The 27,713-nt window shown below is 38.4% G+C and overlaps 2 protein-coding genes across 14 annotated transcripts in view; one reads left to right on the forward strand and one right to left on the reverse strand.

Moving 5' to 3' along the window:
- Nucleotides 1-27,713, reverse strand: part of Cask (calcium/calmodulin dependent serine protein kinase) — a 350,715-nt gene that overhangs the window by 153,842 nt on the left and 169,160 nt on the right. For all 13 annotated transcript variants that reach the window (XM_060375163.1, XM_060375171.1, XM_060375166.1 and 10 more), the window contains exon 5: nt 23,425-23,497. In XM_060375163.1, coding sequence (XP_060231146.1) covers nt 23,425-23,497 — 73 coding nt within the window. The remainder of the gene's footprint in view (nt 1-23,424; nt 23,498-27,713) is intronic.
- On the forward strand, nt 10,162-11,199 carry Gpr82 (G protein-coupled receptor 82). The gene has a single exon (XM_021629230.2). The coding sequence runs from the start codon at nt 10,162-10,164 to the stop codon at nt 11,146-11,148; it is 987 nt and encodes a 328-aa protein (XP_021484905.1). The 3' UTR covers nt 11,149-11,199.

A 27,713-nucleotide genomic window follows, 5' to 3' on the forward strand; every position in this document is an offset into this window, starting at 1 on the left:
AAGGAGCTTTCATCCTAAAACTCTAGTTACAGATGGGCCTCCCCTGGCTACAGATTCTTGTAGCAGTATGTGAGGGCCTGAGAGCAGTAGTACTGGAAACAGAGCTGTGGCTAGACACCACATCCTGAAGAGAACAGGAGGTTCAGTGAGCTTGAACAAACCACAGCTTTGAGTAACAGGTCTGCCTTCACTTCTAAAGCTAACTGGCTTGGGTAAGCATTGAAAGAAACAAGGCTTACCATGGCCCCCTTTGAGGGAAAGCATGAGCTTTTGAATGTGATGTTCTACTGTGCACAAAATTAGACATGTGTTCTTGTCTTGCACACCAGCTTCCCTCTCAATTTCCTGAGCTTCTGATTGGTCAGATGGAAAAATTTAAATGGCCAGCTGGATCAGCTTACTTGGAGAGCCAAAAATAACTTCCCATTTGAAACACAAAAGTTCAGGTATGACTAAGGTATTTTATGTCCTCTTGCTTTTGGTTTTGAAGGAAACTGGTGAGTGACCTTAAGACTCATCCCCCAAAAGTTCACAGATTCAGTAAAAACAGCTAACCATGGGCTGCAAAACTGAATGAGCACATGCCTGCCTTTTGGACCACTCTTACTAAAGCACTCCAAAGGAATTCCAAGGCCGGATTTAAAAACTTCACCTGAGACAGATCGTAATGATCAGAGCAGAATACTTAGGGGTAGAGTGTTTGGACAGATAGTATAAGAAGTAACCAGACAAAAACATTTACATGTGGACAAAGGAAGCAGAACTTCGAAGAGGAGAATGATGGGGAAAACAAAGAACAAAACAAAACTCCTTGTAACATGGAAGTCCAAAGGGGCACTCTTTATTTCTTAGAGAACTTGCAACTTGGTTTAATATTCTTGAAACATCTCCCAGACAAGTCATAGTTTTGTTAGTGTAGTATTACCTGACATTAATTTTTTCTACTACTAGAAAATATTTTCTACTCTTTTAGAAGAAAATTTGTACTATTTTACTAGTAGTATCACGTTAGGTTCGCCTGTTACTTCTTTGTGCTTTGTCTCCACCACCATTCACCACACATTCTTTGTTCTTTCCACAAGGAGTTTTGGGAACCATTTTAACTTACTGTTTCTTCATTTTCTAATCCGCAGAACATCTGAAGTCTGTATAACACATCACATCTTCCTTGAATTTTAAGAAACTCTCAAAGGTTTGTGGTTAGCATGCTACTTCCCTGACCTCCACATACTGCTGGAAATGTGGAAACTCCAATCAATATCTGAGTGAACAGCACTGTTTCATGAAAATGTAGAACACTAAAATCCAAGAGTTTAAAAGTGTAACAATGGCCACATGTTTTAGGAGTTGTCCGTCTTGGAGAATTCAGGCATAGGAAAGGGCTTGCTGGATATGCCAAGGTCTCTGAGTTATATCCCCAGTACTACAAAAGAGAAAGGGCTTTTATAAAGGTAGGGTGAGGCTGGCCATCAACTATGTACCCATACCCACTTCCCTCTCCAGCAGAGTTACCTTTGCCTCTTTTGCTTTTTGTTATTCTAAATGCTAAAGAAAAGCACACCTAAATGACAAAAATGTTCACTGCCAAACAATTTTTAGATCTATTGAACCCCCCGAGTTTCTGGTGACTTTCTGATAACATCACAATGTAGCTCTCCATGTTCTTTTTATTCCCTGCATCAACTAACACAAAGCATACAAATTGCTGTGAAGGTTAACTTGCAGAAAACTAGTGTGTTTGTAACTACTCTCAGGAGGTCAAGGTTGATTATAATCTTCTGGCCAGAGGGGGAAAGGGAATAGGCAAAGGGCTTCCTGCCCTACTACTTAAGCCAGGCTTTCCTACCCTATAAAAGCCCTTTCTTGTAATCCAGTTCTCCAAGATAGAGCTTTGTAGTTGGTAGCCCTCTCCAGCTTCTCAGGATCAATCTTTGAGTAAAGCCAGTTTCTCATCTACTGGATGCATGGTAAGCTGATGGGGAGGACTTGGGTTTGGAAAGAATTGGCAGAACTGGGATGGGAATGTAGGTAGCTCAGTGGTACAGTGCTAAAGGTACTTTTAGCCTTCATTTGGGGTTAATTCCCAGACTACGTGTTATAACTATTATTCTGAAACGTATTTGCTACTTCCAAAATCTATCACAAAATGCTCTAACTAATATACTCACTACTTCAACTCCAAATGGAGATAGCACGTGTCAATCAGAAGCAGAGTGAGAGCTAGCAGCTAAACTGTGTTCGAGTTTCTGGGCATACAGTGTGTTAGGATTTAGGCAGCCTGTTTCTAGGTTGCCTTGTAACCTGTGATGTCATCATGTGTTGCCTGCCAGGTAAACATACCTGGCAGGCATGGTTCAGCTGTGCAGAAGTTATAAATGGACCCCTGCCTCTTACCTCTGTTTCTCTCTTGCCCTTATGCTCTTGCTGTCTTCTTCCTTTCTGTGTCAGGGCGCCCCTCCCCTTGCCATGTATCTCTCTTTCTCTTTCCCTCTCTCTCTCCATCTCCATCCAATAAGCCTCTTTCAGATAATATCTGTTGTGCGCATCATCATGTCATTGGTGCCTTGGGCCTGGAAGGGCTCGGCTGGTAACATGCCAGGCACCCTTAGGCAAACCATGATGCCCGCAACAGATGTGTCTTCTGTTTCACCACTTATCACTAACCACCACTCAACCACATATGCCTAAAACCTAAACTTTCTCTCACCTGCCCTGCCTTTACCACACGCACCTGTGTCTCTGCTTGTGGCCACTCAGACTCGGCGACCTGCCATGTGCTCCGAGAACCCAGGACAAGGCAGACAGTAACACAGCACTAGAGTTGGCTTGGGGAAATGCTTGCGCCAGACTTCACTTTTAACTGCTGGAACCGCTGCTGGGGACTCGGACACAACCTGCTTCTAAACCATCCTTGTTAGGTAAGCTAATTTCCCACCTCCCTCCTGCGCTATGCGCAGAGGATTATTTTCAGTTGTCCAGATGCTCACTCAGCCATGCCATACACATGCAGAGAATTTCGATTAGGGCAGGGACAGCCATTAGGCCAGCAAGCACCGTGGGTCGCACGACCCCAGTCTTGCTGTGCTGAGCTGCCGTGTAGATCTTAGAACAGAGAAGGTACGCTGCATGTCTCACAGACACTCACCCATCCCCCATCCCCCAGGACTCCAAGCTACACTTTCTAAACACTGGCTCTCAAAATATCTCTGATCTCTAACGCCCTAGTTCCCAGTTTAAAAAAAAAATTGTTTTCTTCCTAATTTTTGTATACTCTGCTCTTTAAAAAACATTTTAAATGCTGTAAATTCTTATCTAACAATTTATATAATTTGCTCAATAGGTTTACATTTATAAAATTTCCTTAGTCATAACTAAGTCTGTTTATTTTACATCCCTTTACACTAAACACAAGTCTCATTTTAAATGGGTATAGATTTTTAATATAAATTTAAAATTAATTTTACAACGTGCTATATGATTCAACCCTGGTCCATAATAATTTTTATATGGTGCTAAAATTTCAAGGATCTATTTAAAATTTAAAGATCTATTAAAATTAAGCTAATTTAAAATGTATATCTAACTGCCTATGTCTTTATCAATTTCTAAATTAATGAATGAATGCTCTTTTTCCCACCACAAGTTGCCTGTGATCCCTATTTACTGCTAGGCTGTTTGGCCAATGGATTTGGTGTAATAAATTAAAATGTAAATTTAAAATTATTCTATACTGTTCTATATTGTTTATTCTAAATCTCATAACTCAGGGGTTACTATGTAGTTTTTACCAATACTCTAAATCGAGATTTATTAATTTTAGAGGCATTTATTTATGTTAAAACTTGGTCATTGTGCTATATCTTCACTATCACATGGTTAAAATATTCTTGGTCTTGGTTTCTAAAAATGGTAATAGTATTAATCTATAATATAGCCTCAGCCTTTTTAAGCTATGGACTTTTTATATTCTAAATCATAAGGAAACTGTTATGCTCTTCCATTAGTGGACTATGTGTATGACTTTTAAGGCTCCAACTTAATAGGGATGAAGCCTAAAGTCCTAATATTTGATGGTTAACAAATGCAGTAGTCAGTCATCACAGATATGATCAAGTCCTCTAACTTGTCCAAAAATATATGTATAGTCCTGCAGATGCAAACATGGTCTCACTGTCATCTTTAATTAACAGCTGAGGATGGTCCCTGAGACACCATAGTTGGTAAAAATAGTAAGAAAAGAGTCTTCCCCGTAGGCTCATCGACAGCACAAAACTATGCTCCAGACCTTGCTACTCTAAGGCTGTCGGCATTCCAGCAGAAAAACAACAACAAGAGGTCTGCAATGCCCCACCCCACCAGGGTATAGTCAAAAGTCAACTCTACCAGGTAAGTGTTTTAGATGCAGCCAGGAAGGACACTGACCCTGTGGCTGCCTCAACAAGCCACACACTGCCTGCTGGCAGACTGGCCTCTGGAAGTCAAAATGCTCCCATGCTGGTTTGTCCTCTGTGCCCAGCCATGGAGGCTCAACTAGCACAAGAGCCATAGACACTTCCAGCCTGCCAGCTCCTTGACCTGGTGGAGGACAAATGGCTCCTAGATTCAGCAACCTCCAACCAGCCTTGCCAAGCCCAGATAATGCAGATAATGTTTTAACCTCACCCTTGGTTCCCACAGACATATTGCCAACCTCTGTCTTGGGAAAAGTCAGGTACCTTCTCTGTTTTCATATGCAGGATACCAGGCCTTAAGCCTCCTAGAGTTGGTACTGTCAGGTCTAAACAGTCAAGTTTGCTACCAGACTTAGAAAATAGGCCTCAGATGTAACCTTTTACCATCCCTTTAGCTAAAGGACAATAAATGTTCATAGCATGCTCACCTATGTCTCATGGTAAATAATTAGATACAAGGCCTAAGGATACAGAAGTTTAAGTAATGAGAATAAATGTTTGAGGGTCTAATAAAATGCTTTAAGGTTGGTAAATGCAAGTTATAAAGGCTACAAGGTCTAAGGTGATTTAAGGTATCCTAAACAGGTAAAAATATTTAATACTTCCTCTATTGTTATGATACTGTTATATGATTGTTCAGAGCTTTGACATTTATTACTAGAGCTCTGATGTATTAATCTAACTCTAAAACAAACAAACAAACAAAAAAACAAAAAACATTCCACTATACCACCACCCACTATCATGGTTTCAAGCTCAAGATTTTAAATCTCCTTTGGTTTGTCTTTTAAGTATAGACTTAAAAACTGTTTCTCATTATATACATCTCATTATATACATCTAGTCTTCTGGATAGAAAATAAGCCTCCAATCCATAATGTGTAATCATACTAAAAATTAAGATCAAGTGAGCTTTTACCCCTCTACTTTACTGAAGGGTTCTGCCTTTTCAGAGCTCACCTTACAAAATGTTCATGCTGTTAACACAAACGTGTATGTCTACTGCCTTTTTCCATAATATATATTTCACAGAAAATTACAATTATGATGCTAACATGTCTAAAGTTTTATCTTCTTTGTGAAACTTCAAAGAAATTCTTGTAAACTGCAGGAAATCCACCTGAATCCACCTTTCAGGTCAAATAAAATCCAGATGAATACTGCCAAGCAACAGCTTGAGTACCTCACCTACTGCCTATCTCAGAGGGTGTAATTCCTCCTTCTTTCCCTGGTTTTGGGACTCCCCTTTCCTGGCTATCCAATGGCTACATTCCTGCATCAAACACTGGCTGATTGGTGAGTCTTCCCTTCTGCTTGGCATCAATTCCTGGCTACCTGATCACTACATTCCTGTACCCATCATTGGCTGATTAAGTCTTCACTTCTAGTTGGCACAAAGGCTTCCTACTGCTCTCACCAACCTATATCCAAACCCTTCATCTAGGACCTTCTTCTCACTTGGGTGAGATTTTTCTCTCTACCAGCATAGTTTCGCTCCCTTCCTTTCTGGCGCATATATGAAATCCTAGCTAGGTAAACGGTGTCTGATAGGGACAACCGTGCCCTTGGTTTCTGACCAATGCTGATGAGCTGTTGCAACAGATTGTACCATACTAACCTACTTACTGAGTCAAACCTTGCTCTTGGAATCCCTTGACAGGTCACTCACTCATATCTTCCCAATGGGAACAGTCCATTCATCCATTCCTCCAGATTCTCCTCTGGAATGTCTTCTGGAAAATTTCAGATTTCTACACCTAGTGCCTGCTTTAAGGGCTTCTAAGCTTAAACACCTCTGCAAAAAAACTTGGCCTCAAGTTCCTTTAGATGACAGATCCAAAATAAAACCTTTTAAATTACTGCTAGTGGTTGGGAAAATGGAGGTTCCCTCAGGTAAATGGAGGGTCCCATGTTCAAGTCTCTTTGATCCAAACCTTCCACTGTTTGCTTTCCCAAAACTTTTAAATGTACACCTAAAGAAAATTTCTCCCTAACCTACTCAACTTTGTCTTCTGCATATATATATATATATATATATATATATATATATATATATATTCCAGTATACTGCCAGACCCAGTGTTTGCTATCTTCACAACAGCGCCAAAGCAACTACCTACAGGTGTTCCAGTCTCATCTTGCAGACTTCCCTGAAGCTGGACCTGCACTTTCCCTCCCAGCCACGGATGTTCTCACAGATCCTGGTAAGCATCAACACAGCCTGTAATTCTTAGACTTGGCCAGCATTTCAGTCTTTTGACCTCCCTACAGCGACCCCAGTGTCAGCATGAAGTAGCCAGAAGAGAATCTCTGCCCATTATTCACTTGTTATTAACAAAAGGCTGGAATGGTGTGCTTCAGGCCCAGGACAAGTAGCTCCAGGTCCTCCCAGCATTCCTCAGTCCCTAGCTGCTGAACTGTGTGGCTGGAAAACTCCATCCTCTCCCCTGAACTTTCCAGGGCAGGGGCTTCTCCTCCTCCTCACCATGCAATCTGGACATTTTGGTGCTATTACTTTTTTTTCTCTCTCTCTCTTACCCTCTTGCATGGCAATCAAGAGCTGCTTCCAATGAACCTACATTTATTTACTTTAACTTGCCTTACATAAGAAGCAACCTAAGCTCCTTATTTTTTAATTATAGAAAAAGGGAGGAATGTTACTATTTAGGTAGCCTGCTTCTGGGTTGTCTAGTAATCTATGATGTCATCATGTGTCACCAGCCAGGTAGACGCACCTGGCAGGCAGTGTTCAGCTATAAAAAAGCTATAAATGGACCCCTGCCTGTTACCTCTGTCTCTCTCTTACTCTTGTACTCTTGCTGTCTCTTACTTTCTCCCCCTTTTCTGTCAGGGTGCCCCCTTTCCCTTGCTATGTATATCTCTCTCTTTCCTTCTCTCTCTCCATCTCCATCCAATCAACCTCCTTCATATAATATCTGTTGTGTACATCATTTCACAGCGAGCATCTCTGGGCACCAGCTTTTTCAACCTAAAAGCAGCCTTGAGGCCATTGATGGTAAGATAGCTTAGTGATATTTGATTTGAGCAAGCTGGTATCAATAAGACAACTTGAAGTGTTGTTTCCCTTAATTTTTGGAAAATATGGGTTGCAAAGAAGCTGTTCACAAATGATTTTACAGTAACGTTTAGAGAAAAGTTTATATTGGTATTTTATCGAATTAGTGAAAAGTAGTTCCTTCTATCATGCTCATAGAAAAATAATTAGCTATGTGGGATTAAACCTTTGAATGCACCTTCAGCCAATCACAATAATAAAGCTAACTACTTCAGGAAATAATCATAAGGAAGTATACGAAATATATATATATGTAGATTGACTGCTAACTTCCTCCCACTGAAGAAATAGAGAAATGAGGTTGTTGTTTTTTTTTTTTTTGAGGAGGTAGTTGCTACATTTACCACAACTATTTAATTTCTTCAATACTCTAATTTCCTTTTTCTCCCCATTGTACCTCGTGTCATGCAAGGCTCTACTCTTACTGATTAAAGATACTGGAAGTGTGAAGATCAGAGAATTGTGAGTGTGAAATTTGCATCACACTCCTGAACATTATACTTAGCATAAGCTACTCATACAGGTAAGGGTGTTTCTTTGTTCAGTTCATGCTTAAAGGTTAACTTTATAAGTGTCTAAACTGTTTAAACTGTGAAATCTGATCATTAAATAAGGTAGTCAGCATGATAAGCACTTAAATAGCCATGAGTAACTGCTAGAGTTGTAGACGTTTTCTCATTTGTCAAATTAGCAGAGACCCACTTTGTACACAAACATTCTGCTGAGGGGAATGCATACTTGGAGACAGTTACTTGGAAGAAGCAATTCTGCAAGAGCTCACTTTCTTTGGACTTCTCAAGTTTAATTGTATTTTACAAATTTTAGAAACTTTTTTTTTTATAGTAGCTTTAAAATCAAAGACTTTTACTGAAAGGGCATGAATTTGAGAAGCTGAAAGGCGGGAGCTAGTTATTTGTTTCTGTAGAGACTCAATATCATCTGGCTTCTCAACAGTCCCCTGCCCTCCTTTTGTTAGGGAATATTTGCTATTAATATTCATAGAGGTACCAATACCTCTGCTGCTTTTAGCATGTAATGCATTATCTCTAGGAGGCAGAGGCTACTGCTTTTCATAAGAGAGGCTTCATCCTTTAAGAGAAGCTTTGGCCCTTTTGTAAAACCAAAATCTCTTTTGAACAGAAGGATTTTTCTTAATAAATGAACTGGTTCACTTCAATCTCTATTTGCCTGATTTTGAAATCAGAAAGGTTACAGATTAGAGTTGCATTTTAAAAACTACAATCCATTGCAGTTCACCAACTATGAAGGCACTCTGAAGCATATGGTGCAATTTCTAAATAAAAACTGTAAAGAATTAAGATGGTGAAGACAGTGGTAGACAGTAATTAAAGGTCTCAGTATTTGAATGCAGACAAACTGCACAGTCTTTAAGTGTTTAGGTATGAGAGTGGCTTAAGGGTGGTTTCAAAATGTTAATTTATTAGAAAATGATTTTCTAATTTTAAATAAAAGCTGACATGTAATTTTAAAGCAATCCAAGATGTAGAAAATAATAAGACCATGATTCTAAAGAGGGGTACAGAATACAATAATCTGAAGAAGCAGAGAGCAGAGATGCTATATGGGAAAACCTTCTTAAGTTTATCATCAAAAGAGAGAAGGTGATTAACAAAAGATTAAGGAACTCTGCTATATATCATAAAAGTGAACAATATTAATATTTATAATAAACTTTAAAGGTGAACAAAACAGAGAGATGGTGCATTCTAAAGAGAAATCATGTTCCTTAAAAATATCAATAAATATAATTTATTAAGTTGCTGTGGTAATTGCAACCTTGGAAGACAGATTGATATTGGACCAGAACCTAGTAACTTCTCTATGCTATTCTCACCCAAAAAAATTAAATAAGGAGAAAAATAAGAGTTTATATGTAATTTCTCACCTCCTCACATATACCTGCAGCAAGAAAGATCTAAAAATAAGATAAATCAAAAAGTAAAAACCAGAGATGGAGAGATGGCTCAGCAGTTAAGAGCACTGGCTGCTCTTTCAGAGGACCCAAGATCAAGTGAGTCGCAGTATATGATAAACATATATATTTATACATATATATGATAAACAACTATATATAATCAGTGCTATATTCAAAAACTAGTTTTTATTTATTAGTTTTAAAATAAAAGCTTTAATATGAAAGCTTACAAATAAAAATTTGATTACTTTTTAAGTTATCATGTAAAGGGATGTCTCTAACCCGGGTGTCAATGAGGCCATACTTGTAGCACTGTCCTCTCATTAATTTGTATTGCTTTTAGATTTCTAGGCAAAAGCTATCATCATTTACACACTGCTTTATAAGCTAAGAGGTATTTTCTTTAACCTATGAATGATAAATCTCAGGCATTTAATTAGCTATTTGTTTCAAATTTTGTATTTTAGACGAAGTCATTACCCATCACTTTAAATACTGTTGCTTTTACTACAACTAGACCATTGTGACAACTAGAAAAGGTAAGAAGCCATCTGGATTTTCTTGCTCCACCCAATGCCTTTTGTTGTTCTAGCCAAAAGCTTTCAAAAGCCTTAAATACCATCTATAGTTTTATTTTTATTAAGTATATGTAATTCCATTCTAGCTCCTGTGACAAAATTCAAGAAAATCTGATATAAATGAGTAACAACTCGACATGTATTCAACCATCTATGATTTCTACCACAGCTTTACCGACCACTTATATCTTTTTGTGTATTGTTGGTCTCTTTGGAAACTCACTTGCTCAGTGGGTATTTTTAACAAAAATAGGTAAGAAAACGTCAACACATGTCTACTTGGCAAATCTTGTGACTGCAAACTTACTTGTGTGCACTGCCATGCCTTTCATGGGTATATATTTCTTGAAGGGTTTCTATTGGAAATATGAATCTGTACAATGCAGACTGGTCAATTTCTTGGGAACTCTATCCATGCATGTAAGTATGTTTGCCAGCCTCTTAATTTTAAGCTGGATTGCCATAAGCCGTTATGCTACCTTAATGAAAAAGGAGTCCCTGCCAGAGGCCACCTCATGCTATGAGAGAATGTTTTATGGTCACTTACTAAAAAAATTTCGCCAGCCCAACTTTGCCAGAAAAATGTGTATTTACATATGGGGAGTTGTGCTGGTTGTAATTATTCCTGTTACCCTGTACTATTCAGTGGTAGAGGCTACAGAAGAAGGAGAAAGCCAGTGCTACAATCGGCAGATGGAACTGGGAGCCAGCACCTCTCAGATTGCAGGTCTCATTGGAACCACATTTATTGGATTCTCATTTTTAGTAGTAGTAACATCATACTATTCTTTTGTCAACCATCTGAGAAGAGTAAGGACCTGTACCTCCATTACAGAGAAAGATCTGACCTACAAATCTGTGAAACGGCACCTTTTGATCATCCAGGTGCTCTTAGTAGTTTGCTTTCTTCCATATAGTATTTTTAAACCCATTTTTTATGTTCTGCACCAGAGAGAAGAAGACTGTCAGCAGCTGAATTATTTAATAGAAGCAAAAAATATCCTCACTTGTCTTGCATCAGCCAGAAGTAGTACAGACCCCATTATATTTCTTTTATTAGATAAAACATTCAAGAAGACACTATATAATCTCCTTACAAAAACTTAATTCACTGCATATACTAGCATATGGTTGACTTTTGGATGGAAAACACACAAAAGAAAAATATTCATGTGACTCTATTAGTGATACTAGATTAAATGACGAACATGTCACAGCTTGGTTGACAACAGGCACCAAGAAAACTTCTGACTTTTTTTGTTTTTTGAGGCAGGGTTTTTCTATGTAGCCTTGGCTGTCCCAGACTCACTTTGTAGACCAGGCTGGCCTTGAACTCAGAGTGATCCGTCTCTGCCTCTCACACTGCTGGGATTACAGGCGTATGCCACCACAACTGGCAGCCTCTGGGTGTTTCAAAACAAATATATGCATAATATTGGACATAAAGTTCTACTTCTACTGAAAGTCGAGATGGCAGAGACTCCCAGAAACATGTCAACTATACCAAAAGGATTCCACTGTGTACAAAAGCAAACAACATTGTTTTGTTTTCAGCTGTTGTGGATCTTTTGTTCAAAACACAAAATTTTATGACTGTAGGATGAAGAAGCAAAAGGCTTATAACCTAATACCTGCCTCTTCATAACCTAATAACCTGCCTGCTTCATAACCTAATACAAGTACTCATCTATGATCAGATTTTATTTTGTTGGCAACTTAAAAAAATCAGAAAAATGTAAGTGCTGGAAAAGTCAACCAGTAGGAAATGTTTTCATTTAAATCCTATCTAACTGCATGAATAATGCAGTGTAAAGTAAATTTGGTATTATCGCACTCATTTTCTTGGTAAAGACAATATTCAACTACTCTAACATTTCATAAATAGATTTTACTTATAAACATTTGGATTATGCCTTGTCAAAATAAAAAGCAATATATATATATGATTATAAGCCCATCTTTTTGCTATTTGCATGTATTTCCAATATAAATCATGATGTTATTATTAGTGACCATACCTGCCATATAGTTATGTTCAATTAATTTTTGTAAACTAAATAAATGAAGTATAAAGAAGTGTAATTGTGTTAAATAAAAGGCTGACCTCTGGATTTAAACTCAGTGCAATACTGGCTCCATCTCTTAGCAAATTATTTTACCCTCTTCACATATTAATTTCTTTAATTGTAGAACAGAAAATGATCTAATTCATATCACAATTAAATCAGATGCTTTTATTATTGTGAACAATCAGCTAGTCAGCACTTGCTGTGTGCTAGGTCTTCTGTGTATATGGTTCACCATTATAATTTTAATCATCACAACCACGAAACACGTTAATGTACTTACTGATGAAAAAAAAATCCAGATACACAGTTAAGTGGTCATCCCAATTCCTTCAGTATATAACTATATTTAAGAAGTAATGATGTCAGTGATAATTTCTTTTATGTCATCTTGCCAGTAAAAAAGTGATTATTTCTGTATTCTATACATTATGATTAAAAAATTAAAAAAATGTGTTTTCAAAATTATTATGAATTCCTTTGGAGCTATAATTTGTCTTCTTTTTCTATTGCCATGGTACTTGCATTCTCTTCTCACATAGAAACAGAGGAAAACAAAGCCAGGCACGGTGGTACATACTCTTAATCCCAGCACTCAGGAAGCAGAGACAGGCAGATCTAGGTCAGCCTGGTCTATAAAGTGAGTCTAAAACAGCCAACGCTACACAGAGAAACCCTGTCTTGAAAAAACAAAACAAACAAAAGAAGCAGACAGTTGAATAAAATGAACCAATAAGCACAACTAGCCACTTTGTTAGGAACAGCTTAAAGACTCATTTTCGTCTCTTCTGCATGGTAATCACTGTGGTATTCAAAAAGAAGTTTACAATAAGTACATGTGACTATACAAATCTCTAATTTCATAGCAGGTTTTGTTCCTGATCTAAAAGTATAGAAGCATCCATTCAACCAATTCTCTGAGTCATATGCTCAAAATTAGTAGACTGTGTAGTTTCCATCAAAATCCAGCATAGAAACATACCCGGTAAATCCTTGTTCTTTTTATTTTATTCCTTAGCTGAGAGATGAAACTATTCAAAATTGGAACACATTCTGGCTTCAGGTATTTACAGTGTGTATCTATTCTTTTGTGTATATGTTTGCATGCGTGTGTGTGTGTGTGTGTGTGCGTGTGTGTTGGAACACATGCTTGAGTGTAGTGACTAGAAATTAACTTCACATATTATTCTTCAGGAGCCATCCATGTTAATTCTGAGAGGAGACCTCTCACTAGGTTAGGGTCAGGTTTATATGGGCTGATTATACCTCATTATACCTTGATTATGCGAGGCTGGCTGGCCAGCAAGTGCCAGGCTGCGCCTGTCTCCCCAGCACTAGGATTACAAGTATGTGTCTCCAAGCCTACCTTTTTCCTTGAGGGCTAAGGATTGAACTCAAGTCTTTGTGTTTGTGGCAAGTACTTCTCCCCAGTCTAAGTACGTATTCTTTCATAGTACTGATTCAATGTTTGGTTCAGTAACAAGTGCAGAGACAAAGGAGAACTGGAAATTCCTGATGACCTCTGTAGGCTGAAAACTGAGGTGTCTAATGCAGTGACGTAGTAAACCTGCAGATCACAGAACCCATTAGGAGACTACCTGAAATGCTCAGATTTCTCCAAAGTTATACTACATTATCCTTACATGAGTTTTAAACCTCAAACTCAAACCAACCCTATATCTGACAGAGGACTAATATCCAGTATACATAAAAAACTAAAGAGCAAAAAAAAAATTCAAGTAATCCAATTAAAAAAATGGGGAACAGAGCTAAACAGAGAACTCTCTGTAGAGGAATATCGAATGGCAGAGAAACACTTAAAAAAGAAATGCTCAACGTCCTTAGCCATCAGGGAAATGCAAATCAAAATGACCCTGAGATTTCACCTTACACCCATCAGAATGGCTAAGACAAAAAACTCAAGTGACAACACATGCTGGAGAGGATGTGGAGAGAGGCAAACCGTCCTCCATTGCTGGTGGGAATGTAAACTTGTACGACCACTTTGGAAATCAATCTGGCACTTTCTCAGACAATTAGGAATAGTGCTACCTCAAGATCCAGCTATACCACTCCTAGGCATATATCCAAAAGGGGCTCAAGTATACAACAAGGACATTCGCTCAACTATGTTCGTAGCAGTTATTGGTAATAGCCAGAAGTTGGAAACAACCCAGATGCCCTTCAGTTGAGGAATGAATTCAAACTATTAAGACTGGACAAACTACTCAGCAATTAAAAACAAGGAAATCATGAAATTTGCAGGCAAATGGTGGGACCTAGAAAAGATCATCCTGAGTGAGGTATCCCACAAGCAGAAACACACACGGTATATACTCACTTATAAGTAGATACTAGACCTATAAGATAGGATAAACATGCTAAAATCTGTACACCTCAAAAAGCTAAACAAGAAGGAGGACCCAGGGTAAGATGGATATAATCTAGAACCCCTGCTCGGATGTAGCCTATGGCAGCTCAGTATCCAAGTGGGTTCCCTAGTTTAAGGGGAACAGGGACTATCTCTGGCATGAAATCAGTGGCTGGCTCTTTGACCTCCCCAACCTCCATGGGAAGAGCAGCCTAGCTAAGCCACAGAGGAGGACATTGCAGCCAGTCCTGGTGAGACCTGATAAGCGAGGGTCAGATGGAAGGGGAGGAGGACCTCCCCTATCAATGGACTTAGAGAGGGGCATGGGAGGATATGAGGGAGGGAGGGTGAGATTGGGAGGGAATGAGGGAGAGAGCTACAGTTGGAATACAAAGGGAATAAACTCTAATTAATATAAAAAATAAAAATTTAATTAAAAAAAAGACTGGAAAAACAAAATTTAGGATGCACTATTTAATCTGAAGCAAGTCTGCCCTCCCTTGGTAAGAAAGGAAGATGGCCCATGGTTCTGCTTTGGTGAGGACTTCCTGGTCCTGCAGCCTGTCAGGGTAGGAGCTATGATGAGTAAGTGGGTAAAAGGAAAGCCTGCACGTAAGCTATAAAGGGAACACTGGTAATCTGCTAAGCATTTTGGTAGTATAGCCTAAAGCTGGGGCTTGACATCTGATATCCCTGGCTCAACTGATACCATTTCAAAAAGTTACTGCTGATATGAAAAGTTTGCTAACTGATACAAAAAACCTGCCTGGTTATAGGACACATGCTTCCCTGGGCTCAGGCGAGGAGTATTAGAAGAAACTACTTCTAATAAGCAAAGGAAATAGTCATCCTTTATAAATTTGTGAGGCTTTTTTCAAAGTCTAATGGTTGAGAGACTATAATCAAATGAAATGTGCATAAGATGCTCAGGGACCTTTTAAGAATAATGCCCAAGTACTAATTGCAGTGCACTGTTCATAATAAGGACAGAAAGGGAATGGATCTGGATGGGAGGGAAGTAGGGGGAGGAAAAAAAAAAACAACTATAGTCCGGACATATTGTGTGAAAAAAAAAATCTAACCATGTATGGATATAACCTAGAACCTCCGCTCAGATGTAGCCTGTGGTAGCTCAGTAACCAATTGGTTTCCCAAAGCGAGGGGAACAAGGACTATTTCTAACAGGAACTCAATGACTGGCTCTTTGGCCTCCCCACCCCCCAAGGGAGGAGCAGTCCTGTTAGGCCACAGAGGAGGGCTTTGCAGCCAGTCCTGAAGATACTTGATAAAACAGGATCGGATGAATGGGGAGGAGGTCCCCTGTATCATTGGACTTGGAAAGGGGCACGGTGGAGATGAGGGAGGGAGGGAGGGAGGGACTGGGAGGGAATGAGGGATCGGGGCCTGGCTGGGATACAGAGTTAATAAAATGTAACTGATAAGAAAAAAATAAAATTAAAAAAAAAAGATCTGAGAAAAAAATCTATTTTCAGTTAAAGAAAAAAAGTGAGTTGTTTTTAATGAGAATTAATTCTTTAGAATAATATAACACAGGGACTTTTGGAGGTGCGGTAGCTGGTGTAAAAAAAATGTCAGTGAGTAAGCACAAGAGGAAGGAATATTTCAAGAAATCCACACTGCTGAGGAAACCACTGTTTATTGTAACTGTGGAGAATGCACATTTATAATAATGTCTGGCACTTAGCAGATGAAAGGAGAACTGAGACCAGAAAGGGACCAAAGAGCAGTCAGGCGTGCTGACACAGGCTGCAGAGGAAACCATTGAGGAAGCACACCCAAAAACATTGAGGCAAGAGGCCTTAGGCTATGTGTTATGTGCAACTGAGGCTAGCAGTTTTGAGAACTAAAAACTGAGTTCCCAAAGCTCCTGGGCCAGGCCGCACTCAGAATGGAGGGTAATTGTGCTTGGCAAGCAGTTTGTGTGCTGAAGAGCTGCTTTACTTTGATTCCACTTACTGAAGTTGTGCCAGAGTGAGTGAGACTGCGGCTGAAGAATGCTGTGCCTCTGCAAACCCAGGCAATGCTTTGGGATTCAGGGAGCATCAGGCCAAGAGTAAGCTAGGAGCCGGGAGCTGATCTGATCTTGGTAATGGTCTCATTTCTCTCCAAAGTACTTTGAATTTAGGGGTAAGAGGACAAAAGTGTGTCTGTGGAGGAAATCACTGAATCATAAATGGAAGTTACCCCAACCTTTCACAAGATAAAGAATTAAAGGGAAAAAGGGTGGCATGAAAGAAGACAAAAACAAAAAAACATCGAGAGTATGCATGCCTGAATTAGGAGGTAAAACACAATATAGTATTATAATGATGGGTCTTAACTGGGGCCAATGTTATGTATGCCTCAGGAGACATTTTTGGTTGCCATAGCTTGGAGGACTGGAGATGCTACTGACACTTAATGGGCAAAGGCCAGGGTACTGCTAAAGCATATTAAAATATCCTAGACAGCTTCCCACAACCAAGTGTCAAACCCCCAATCTCACTAGTACAACTACTGGGAGATTTTTCATCATCATGACAGGGCTCCCTAAATCAACATTTTAAAAGGTGCAATTTCTTGAGAGACTGCATCTCCAAAGCCAGCAGCTTCCATTATGCATGTGGTACCAAAATGTTCAAATCTAACCGAAACACCTTTCAACCTCATTATTATGATTTCAAAAGGAAACAGCTACAAAACAAAGGAAAAAGTACAATTAATCAATATAAAATCTGCTTTTTAGATTATTTGGTAAGGCAGAAAGGGGAAGGAGAAAAGGAAGGGCGAGGGGAGGTAAAGTGAGAGGGTGAGGTAGAGAGAGGATGAGAATATACAGTTGATTAATTGTTAGCTAGATGAGACAAATTAAATAAAAAATTCCCTCATGGAAGTAAAGTATTGCCATGACATTCTATTTTCTTCACTAACTATGAAGAAGGTAAACAAACAAAACCTTTTAATCGTAGAAACCAAAATGTACATGTATGAACTAAATAAATAATCTGTGTATCTCTGGCTGTCCTGGAACTTACTCTGTAGATCAGGCTGACCTCAAACTCAGGTATCTGCTTGCCTCTTCCTCCCATGTGGTGAATCACAGGTTGGGCCAGTCATTGGTTGGACATTCCCTCAATCTCTGCTTTATTTTTGTCCCTGCACATCTTGTAGGCAGGGTAAATTTTGGGTTGAAATTTTTGTGGGCGGGCTGGTGTTTTCCTCCCTCCACTAGGAGTCCTGTCTAATTAGAGGGTGTCCTCTTCAGTCTCCATGACCCCTGTTACTAGGAGTCTCAGCTAGAGTCACCTCCATATCTTCCCAGAAGTCTAACCTAGGTCTCTAGCTTGTCAGGGATGACTCCACCCATGGTTTCTCTTCTCTCTGCAGACCCTCTGTCTTCCATCCCCCATCTCCCCAGGTCTAATCACTACCTTCATTTCTCTCTGTGCTCCCTCTCCTACCTTGTTCCCTTTCTTCAACCACTTTTGCTGTCTATTCTATTTCCCCCTCTGAGTGAGATTTAAGTATCTTCCCTTGGGTCCTGCTTATTATTGATTTTCTTTGTATCTGTGAATTGTAGTATGTTTATCCTGTACTATATGGCTAAAATCCATTTATAAGTGAATGCATACTATGTGTGTCTTTCCGGGTCTGGGTTACCACACTCAGAATGATCGTTCTAGTTCTATCCAATTGCCTGTGAATTTCATGATTTCTTTGTTTTTAATAGCTGAGTAGTATTCCATCGTGTAAATGTACCACAGTTTCTAAACAGCCAGTTTACTTCTTTTTGCACAATGACTTGCTATCTGTCTCCTTGTATTAGAAAGTCAGCTCTACTAGGGCTGTGACTTTCTTATTCACCGGTGTAGCTCCAGATTCTAGGATAGTGCCTGCAACACATAAGGCATTTGAAAACTATCTTTTGGATGAATATCTTAAGTAAGATATGTTGTCAGCAATGACAACTAAGTAAATGGAACAGTCCATTCACTTATGCAAAACACACTTATTTCAGGTACCGTCAACAAAATGGCACCTGAGTATAAAGGCTATCAACATTAATGCAAGCCTTCTGTTGAGTCTCACTGACAACTGAAATATGATACTTTTGCCTGGTGATTTATTAATTTGCAGTCTGAGAATTACTTCTCTATTTCCTTCTTCAGCAGGTTTCTAAGTGCTTTGTAAAAATTACATGGCATGTCTTTCGGAAAAAGAAATTAATTCAGTATAACCTAAAATAAAACTTTCAGGCCTTTGCACACAGTTTCTTCTTTGTGAAATGCCCCCTTGTCCTCAGACCATCATTCAAGATTTTCTTCGGGAAACCCTCTGATGATGTCCTTTAATGATACTTACCACCCTCTACAACAATTTGTTTATTTACCTATAAAGATTACACCAACAACTTCTTTTACCCTTGTATACTTGTAGCACTTAAAAAAAAAAAGCTGTAGCTAACCAGATATGGTTGGGGTGGGATTACATTTCTGTAATATCAGCACTTGGGGTGGTGGAGTCAGGAGGTCAACCTCACCTACACAGCAAGTTCAAGACCAGCTGTAGCAAACATTACACCTTGCCTCAGAAAACAAAAACCAAACCAAACCAACCAAACAAACAAAAAAATCTGAACCAAAACAAATGAACAAAAAAGACCCCACAAAAGACAGTTATGTTTCTTTCACTGGAACAAAGACTAATCCCAGACTTTTTTTTTTTTTTTTTTTTTTTTTTATAACCGAAATGACCAATCAGATGCAAAAGGTCCGACATGGAGCCAGAACTGAGACATACGCATACGCATCTACAAGCCTGTTAACTTCCATTTCTTTGAAAACTTGAGCCACTGTCCTTCTGAACATGGGGTCACATGAGAAGAATGGAGGAAGTGACAGTTATGAAAGAGGAAAGAAGGCTTAGCAGCTCTCTAGTTTCAGGACCTGAGGTGTGCGGCTGGCCTCATGGCCTTGGCCAACAGTCTGGATAACAGAGGTGAGCATTTCCTCTCTAGCTTTAACCAAACTATATAACAGCGAGCAAATGAGGTCAGCTGTTGTTTAAAGTGTTGATACATGGTCAGACTTCCTGAAGTATGTAACAAGATGTGTGACTTAGTTTCTCTCCGTATGCCATCATACTTTTAGAGCTCACACTCCCTGTGAAGTAGGCAGTCAAATACTTATGAACTATGTAAACAGATACTAAACTAGAAGATGAAGCCAAATATAACTACTTTTATGTTTGGGTTGGTTGGGCTTGCCATTATATCAAATACCATGGCCAATCAAAATCTGACTTTATTACTAGAAGTATTGTACATAATCATAATTTGTTCTACAATAGTGACAAAATTTCTATCAAGAACAGAATTCACACAAAATAAAATGGTTGACCAAACAGTTTTACACACAATTTCTGTTACATCTAGCAATCTGTTTTACAAATTAAAATAAGCTTTCAGATTATCATTTTTTTCTTATATGCATTTTATATAGTAAAATATTTGTCTTATATGTATATATATATATATATATATGGATAAAATTTTTACTCTGTATATATTCACTTTCTTATATTCATTAAATGCAAAAGAACCACATGCTGTAATATGGACAGTGATTCTTCTGTTCCCTCTTGTGGTGGTTTGAATGGAGACCCTTCCCACCCCCGATACCACCACATATGTTCAAGTTTGAATGCTTCCCAGTTGATGAACTGTTTGGGAAGGCTTAGGTGGCGTGGTCTTGTTGGAAGAAGTCTGTTGCTGGGGTTGGGCTTTGAGATTTTAAAAGCCCATGCCAGGCACAGTCTCTCTTTCTCTGCCTGCTGACTAAGAATCAGAATGTAAAGCCCGCAGCTACTGCTCCAGCACCACATCTGTCTGTTTCCCACCATAATGATCATGGACTAATCCTCTGAAATTGTAAGTCTCTAATTATATGCTCTTTCAAACAAGATTTGTCTTGGTCATAGTGTTTCATCACAGCAATAGAACAAAATACTAAGACAGTTTTCTACAATTTTTACTCTCTTTGAATAACTGAAGATTTTTTATTTTTAAAAATTTATTTATTATTATTTATTGCAATTTATTTACTTTGTATCCTGGCTGTTGCCCCCTCTTGTCTCCTCCCATACTACCAACCCTCTTTCTTCTCCCCCTATGCCCCTTTCCCAGTCCACTGATAGGGAAGGTCCTCCTCCCCTTCTCTCTGACCCTAGCTTATCAGGTCTCATCAGGACTAGCTGCATTGTCTTCGTTTGTGGCCTGGCAAGGACGCTCCCCTTCAGGGGGAGGTGATCAAAGAACCAGCCATTGAGTTCATGTCAGATACAGCCCCTGATCCCTTTACTAGTGAACCTACTTGGAAACTGAGAAAATAAAGGTATTTTGCATGTATTGGGTTGTCTGGTGTCACATTTTAAATGTCAGATCTCCACATTTGAAAAGAATGAACAAAAAGATATTGTACACCTAATCAGCACTAATGGATATTTTTACACATTTTACAGTGATTTTAATTTGCTATTACTATATTTAATTAGATAGTTTTGGAACTGCTCATGAGGTTCCTCAGTTTTTAGCTACAAGAATTTCTACTACTAACTTTAACTAATTTCCTTAACTTTTTAAAATATACCAAAGAGTAAGACTTTAAAAAATAGAACTAGAAGGAAGAAACACTACTCTGTGTATGCTGAAGAGTAGATAGGCCAGGACCAACACAGCTAAGCCTATGGCTATAGAAACTTCAGAGACTCTCTGGTAGTTAAAGGCCATGGAAGGTGCTAGGGATGAGTGGGAAACCCCACTGGGCTACTTTGTAGTCTACTTCTGTGTTTTTTGACCCAGATGAACAGGGACTGAGATTTCTCATTAACTCAATACAAGGATGGAACAGGAAGAAAGATAATAATCTCATTGATATTCTAAGAGTACAAGTGTGTTATATCTAGAATTGTGAGTTTCTGCTATGTTTAAAAAACTAGCTGCATAACAGTAACAAGGAGAAAGGCAGGGTGAGCTTGAGCAGCAGCAGGAGGTAGAAAGGGAAGAGGAGTGGGATGCACCAATGTTCAGCACTCACTTGCTCCCTGGGCCCAAGTTTCTAATGCCACAGCTCCATAGTTCTTCCCAGTCCTGGCTCAAAGACTATCTTTGGCTGTGGTATTCCAACGATACCAGCCTTATGTTTTACTGCTGGCATTACAAGACTCTTTAGGGTAAAAGAGCATGATCTGATCTTCCCCAAATATGACATGAATTACAAGAAAATCTTGTTCCTGTCTATTGAGCAGACTCCATGAAGGCATCATCAGAAATATCATGAGTCAGAAATGACATCAGAAGTTTACTGTGATTTTAATAGTAGAACAAATGAGGACTAACTATTGGCAATTTTTTCCATAATTAAACAGAGAAAAAAAGATACTTGTGAAGCCACCGTTGTGATTAGTGGGAAAAGCTTCGAAGCTCAGAGGAATATTCTTGCAATAGGCATCCCTCTATCTAAGACTTTACAATACATTTCAAACAAAGGAAGTCCTAACTAGAACAATACTATCTATTTTGACATTATAGGAATTCAAAGGTAGTTTAGTTTTCTTGGACCTTTTTTGTTTTGTTTTTTGACAAAGGGTTTCTCTGTGTGGCCTTGGCTGTCCTAGACTCACTTTGTAGGCCAGATTGGCCTTGAACTCTCAGAGATCTGCCTGCCTCTGCCTCCCTGAGTGCTGGGATTACAGGCTTGCATTACCATACCTGGCATCTTGGAGTTCTTGTGGTCTAATAACTTAGTGCTTGCAGAGTAAGGTACACACTGCATGGCAGTTAAAGTACTATAAACCCTGTAGGGTCAAAGCTTTACAACAAAAATTTGAAAAAATTGTTAAGGACTGTGCAGCAAACCATCACAGGGTTGGATTACATAGTGTCCACATATGCAGACAGTTAGCAAAATAAACTATGCTTTATTTCCAGGATATCAGGTTTGCTTGAGCCCGACCAAAATATAGTAGTTGTTCTTTTACATTTTATATTCATGTGGTACTTTAACATGAAATGTTAAAATGGCATCCACTTGTGGAAGTACAGTGACAGTTGACTGAGTCCCCCTGTTCATCAAACTATTCAGGCTAGTTTGTACTACTAGAGTTTTGATTTTATTTTCATTTACAATAAAATACGACTTTTAGTGAGAGGATTTTTTTCCAACCCCATTGGTTCTATTTTTTTAAATTTGATTCATAACCTATACTATATCTCTTCAAGTCTTACGTATTATTTTTAATTATTTTATGCTGATAGGTGTGCTCGGAACAAGTCAGGAGGTAACTTATTGCAATGATTTTCATCATTCTTTTCTCTTTTTTTGACACCAAGCTTCACTACTTTACAAATAACAATGATGAGTGGTGGTGAAGTCGGTAAAGACCACAAAGATGATTCTGATCCCAAGGCAACTTTCTCACTTGGCTCTAATCTGAGATATGCTTCTTGGTTTGGGGAATCTGTTACTTTGGCACTATTCTGGCCTCCTATTATTTCTTTCAGTTTACTGAAAGAAATACTTTAGGTTTTACCTGAAAGACAGGAATCAGGTTGAAGAAAAGTTACAGAAAAATATCATATGATTAACTTTTTAAAAATAGTTTTGTTTTCCTCTTTATTGGCTTTGTGATTCTTTTTCTTTCATGGCAAAGGAGGAAAAATATTAGCTAGTATGTATCTTTTAGAAAAAATAAACTAAGGAAACTTAAATTACATAGTTCCTGTTAAGAACTAGTACAATGACTCTCTGAACATAAAGCTGTTAAATTAATTCTTATTTGCAAGTAGTAAAGATGCTCTCTGTATTAACGAGAAATTCCTCGTTATTATTATTATTATCACCTAGGTTCCATTCAGAAGCAGTAATGTTAGTGACAAGAAATACTTACCTTCACATCCCTGTGGATTATGTTATTATCATGACAGTAGCGCAGAGCTTCCAGTATCTGTCTCATGTAGTGGCTGTAAAATACAAGAGAAATCTGAAACTGTAAAACATTTCCACTGTTAAAAATTAATGCACAGTGTCTCTACTTCCTAACTCCCACCTTTGTATTAGCTAGCCACATATATCTTTCATTTGAGTAGACAAGTCAGTGAGACTTAGTGAAAATGTTGACAAACTTATGTGCTTATTTAAGAAATGGAATATTCTTCAGAGCTAAGTCAAAAGAATTCCACATAATTAATAAACGGCACTGTTATCACACTAAAAACACAAGCCTAAAAGATATTAAAAAAAAAAAAAACAACCTTCTAATATCTTGTTTAACTCTATATAGCTAAACTCAATTGCTGTGAAGGAAACTGCTCAGAGCTATTGGAATGATTCTGACTGAAGGTGTGGTGGCCTTTGCTCTGTCATTCAAACCAGCTCTCTGCCTGGTTTCCTTTTAGCCATGACGAAAATCTACAAAATCCCTACAAATGTGTCTTCTCTTTGCATCTTAATCAGGCTTTAGTTGAGGGCACTCCTGAACAAAGCAAGGCTACTACTAGACAGCTGGTGTCTGCAGAGGCTTCCACTGAGTACAGACAAAGAACAAAGGAGGAATTAATTTTTTTCTAAGTTCTAACAGGGTCAACTAGCAACAGATCATTATATGAGTTTAAATGTTCCTTCACTTATTGTGGGTTTATCTCTGGATGAACACATTTGAAGCTGAATATGTGGTAAGTTGAAAGTGCATTAAACACACACTAACCTATTACTGAACATTAGAGTCTAAGCGTAGTCTGCGTTGTGTGTTCTCAAAACAGTAACATTCCCCCACATCATACTGCATACTACTAGCACAGGAAAACTTGAAGTGCAGTTTCTACTGACTGCATCCTTTTTATGCCATCACAAATTACAAAATTGGGAAGCTGAACTAAGGCAAGAGAGGGATGCCCTCTCTTTTCATTTCAACTCCGGTAAGAATTGCTCCTCTTCAACATTTTATTGTATAGTGTTTATTAAACTTGGCTGTGCTTTCAGACAGTATATTTCTTACACTAAAACAAACAAACAGTTTAAATTAGAGCACTCCTAAATGATCTTTCAGATATGTTTATGTCTTTAGACAAAACAACTGAAAGATTCCTATCAAGTTTCCTCTTCGGCATATTACTGTCTAACATGCTCGCACAAATATCCCTCTAGTCAGCATATGGATCATTTTATGTATTATAAATAGATTACAAGTTTACCTTTAAAAAATAAGAGGTAAAGGAGGGGAAAAAAAAAAAAACAAACTTAAAGTAAACCAGCCTTTTTTTTCCTGTATGGATCATCTCCTCAGACCTGGGTCCTACGCAGTTCTTAATGCGATGCTCTGCTGAGAATGGACATGTAAGGGCTTTGTCTGGGCCAGCATAATCTACAATGAAGTTTTATTTAAATCAGGGGACTTAACATTGGGGACTTTTAGTCATTCAGAGAGACCTTGGATAAACCGTGATCACCTTAAATGGATAGTAACAAATGTAAAGGTAATTTGAAACCTTCAGGAAAGTCATTATTATTATAAAGTTATTATTTAGCTTAAAATCTTGAAGGTCAATCCAGATGTCAAAATGGAAGGCTTAAATTGGGCAAAGTGGACATATTTCCACAAGAGCAGACTATTTTGGATATATAGTGCAGAGATAGCCACCTAAATTATCTTCAGCTTAAAGAAAAGTCCTAACTTCTAGCCTTGAAAATTCAGTGGATGAGCATTTTAAAATGTGAGTATCACTGTACTTCATTATTTGGCTGAATGAAGCTCAGTGACAGAAGACTTGCTTAATATGCACAAAGCTCTGGATTTAATCCCCAGCCACTAGAAAACAGGATACTTTGTTATTTGATTCAAATATGCCAACACAGCAGAATGTTAAGTCATATAAATCATTTCATGAATTATCACAGTTCATAGTTTCAGAAAACCTCAGAAATGCATATATTTACTCCCATCTTCCTGAAGAAATCAGAAAAAAATGGTAATTCTATACAAAAGGAAAAAAAAAACTTTCCAACAGCCCATTTGCTCTCTCTAGAAAGAGGTGTTTTTAAGGGTAAAGAGAGATGACTTAGCTTCCTCCTGTGGTCTACAATGGGTTAAAAAGTCTAAAAATTTGCTGGGAAAAAGGGATCATATCTCTGAAATGTTCCTAGCTAAAGACTATGGAAGCAGGGATCTTTGAGGTGTGGATAGCTTCACGGCGAAGGTAATGTAAGCCAACCAACATTCTCAGGTATAAAACAAAGATGTTTCATAATTGAAATACTCTCTGAAATGTGTAAACCCCACTAGTCCTAAGTACAGAATTTATTCTGGACCTGAGGTGTATTATTAGTTAAAGTAGAAAGAAGTGATGTAGGGAGCCCTTGACAGTCCAGGTCTTCCTGTGCTTCAGACGGGCCTTTCGGTTGCCTTCAAAATTCAAATCATTAAGAAAGCTTCCTGCTAGGGAGATCACTCTGATGGTAAGGGCTGGGGTCAATAACCTTATGTTAGCTTACTCCACAGCTCATTAGCACTGAAGGAACAGAGGCTCTCACTAACTGGGCTTTGTTATACTGCCATCTCTTATACTGTACAAAATAAGCACTGTACCAATCTGTGCTTTGTGCCATGCTTTGCCACTCTTCTTGAAACAAACAAACAAAACAGCTTTAGTCATTTGATTATTGCAGTTGCACTCACTGGAATACCTTAACAGTAAATCATAGAACAAGAGAGAAGAAAGGAACGTTACAGGTCACCTGGCAAAACAGTCCGCACCATGAGAAGACTCTCCATATCCTTTTATTGATCTGGTGTAAGAGGGAACACAGCTAATAATAACACCACTCAAGTCACCTTGCTTCCATTTTCATTGTTAGGAAGAAGAAACTGTAATAAGGTGTGTGCAAACTGCTTTCTGAATAATGTCAATTACTGGGCTATTTTTTTCCACTCTGTTCTGAAGAGTTCTTTTCATAAAAACCACCATTTTTGGCACAAATATAAGCAGGTTAAAAAAAATCAATAAGCTTTCATCCTGATATACACAAACACCTACCTTTTCTGTGGGTCTCAAGACTGGAGAGCCCAGAAGTCATTTCACTGCATGACATCATCTGTACAGTCTATATTGAGACCCAAACTAACCATAGCCAGGACTAAAGTTAAAGGAAAACTAAGAAAAGTTACCAAAAACTGGAGATGAGAGGAAAAGTAGTGGAACACCATGCATGCCAGGTATTCTGGTGTTATTGTGCTTCAAAAAGAAACAAAACAAAGCATAACAAAACAAAACAAATTGCCTCCCTTGAGGAAATGTTCAAAGAATGAAAATATGAATTTTCTTTATATTGTTTTGAATAACTGCACAAAAGTCGGCTAGAGGGTATAGGGTAGAGCACTTGACCAGCATGCAAGAGGGCTTAGGTCCAGGTCTATGCTTGGTGATAAGAAAATACACAAAAGTTTCCTTGAATTCTTTAAGAAATGTGTGTATGCAAAACTCTAAGAATTCCATTTACTTTGATAAGGTGTTTTACAATAATGCCACAAGAAAAATCACAGTTAACACTGGCTGTTTGGAGTGTTAGAGCATGCTTTTTACTTCGGAAGCACCATAAAGAATGACAATTTAAAAATTGTGATATAAGCTCAAAATTAGAGAAGTGGAACTTAAAAAATGTGTTTCAGAGAGCAGAATAAACAAGAAAAGAGGATACTTAGCTTTCATTCTACCATAAGTCAATGATATAAGTAAATAGTATAGTTAACATAGTAAGCTTTCGTTTCCTTCTTTTCCCTAGCTCCAAGAGTACAAAAAAAAAAATCAGCTATCCCACACTAAGAATATTCTTGTTCTGTGCAACAGTCATATCCACTTCATCCTAGACACGGGCCCATGCTCCTCAGCCAATGCATATGGGGCTAGAAGTTGTATTAAGAAACTTAGTTGTTCCCAACTGTGTTCTAGGATGTTATAGTTATAAAAGGGATGATAGGAAAGTTATAATCACTTTATGTAACTGTACTTCAAATGACCACACCTGTTAATAAATCCTTGTAGGTTTGTGAGTCTGAGCTCTTCATATTGTGGCCAGTGACTGAGGAGGGGGGAGTGGCTGCTCTAAGTCATGTATCAAATCAGTAACCTGCCAGTGCCTAATTATGCTGTGACTGAATACAGCCAAAGCAGAAAGCTATATTTC

This window comes from Meriones unguiculatus, chromosome X (assembly GCF_030254825.1).
Source record: "Meriones unguiculatus strain TT.TT164.6M chromosome X, Bangor_MerUng_6.1, whole genome shotgun sequence".
Taxonomy (NCBI): domain Eukaryota; kingdom Metazoa; phylum Chordata; class Mammalia; order Rodentia; family Muridae; genus Meriones; species Meriones unguiculatus.

Coding starts and splice junctions, on each gene's coding strand:
- Gpr82 (XM_021629230.2), top strand. CDS start 10,162: ATGAGTAACAACTCGACATGTATTCAACCATCTATGATTTCTACCACA.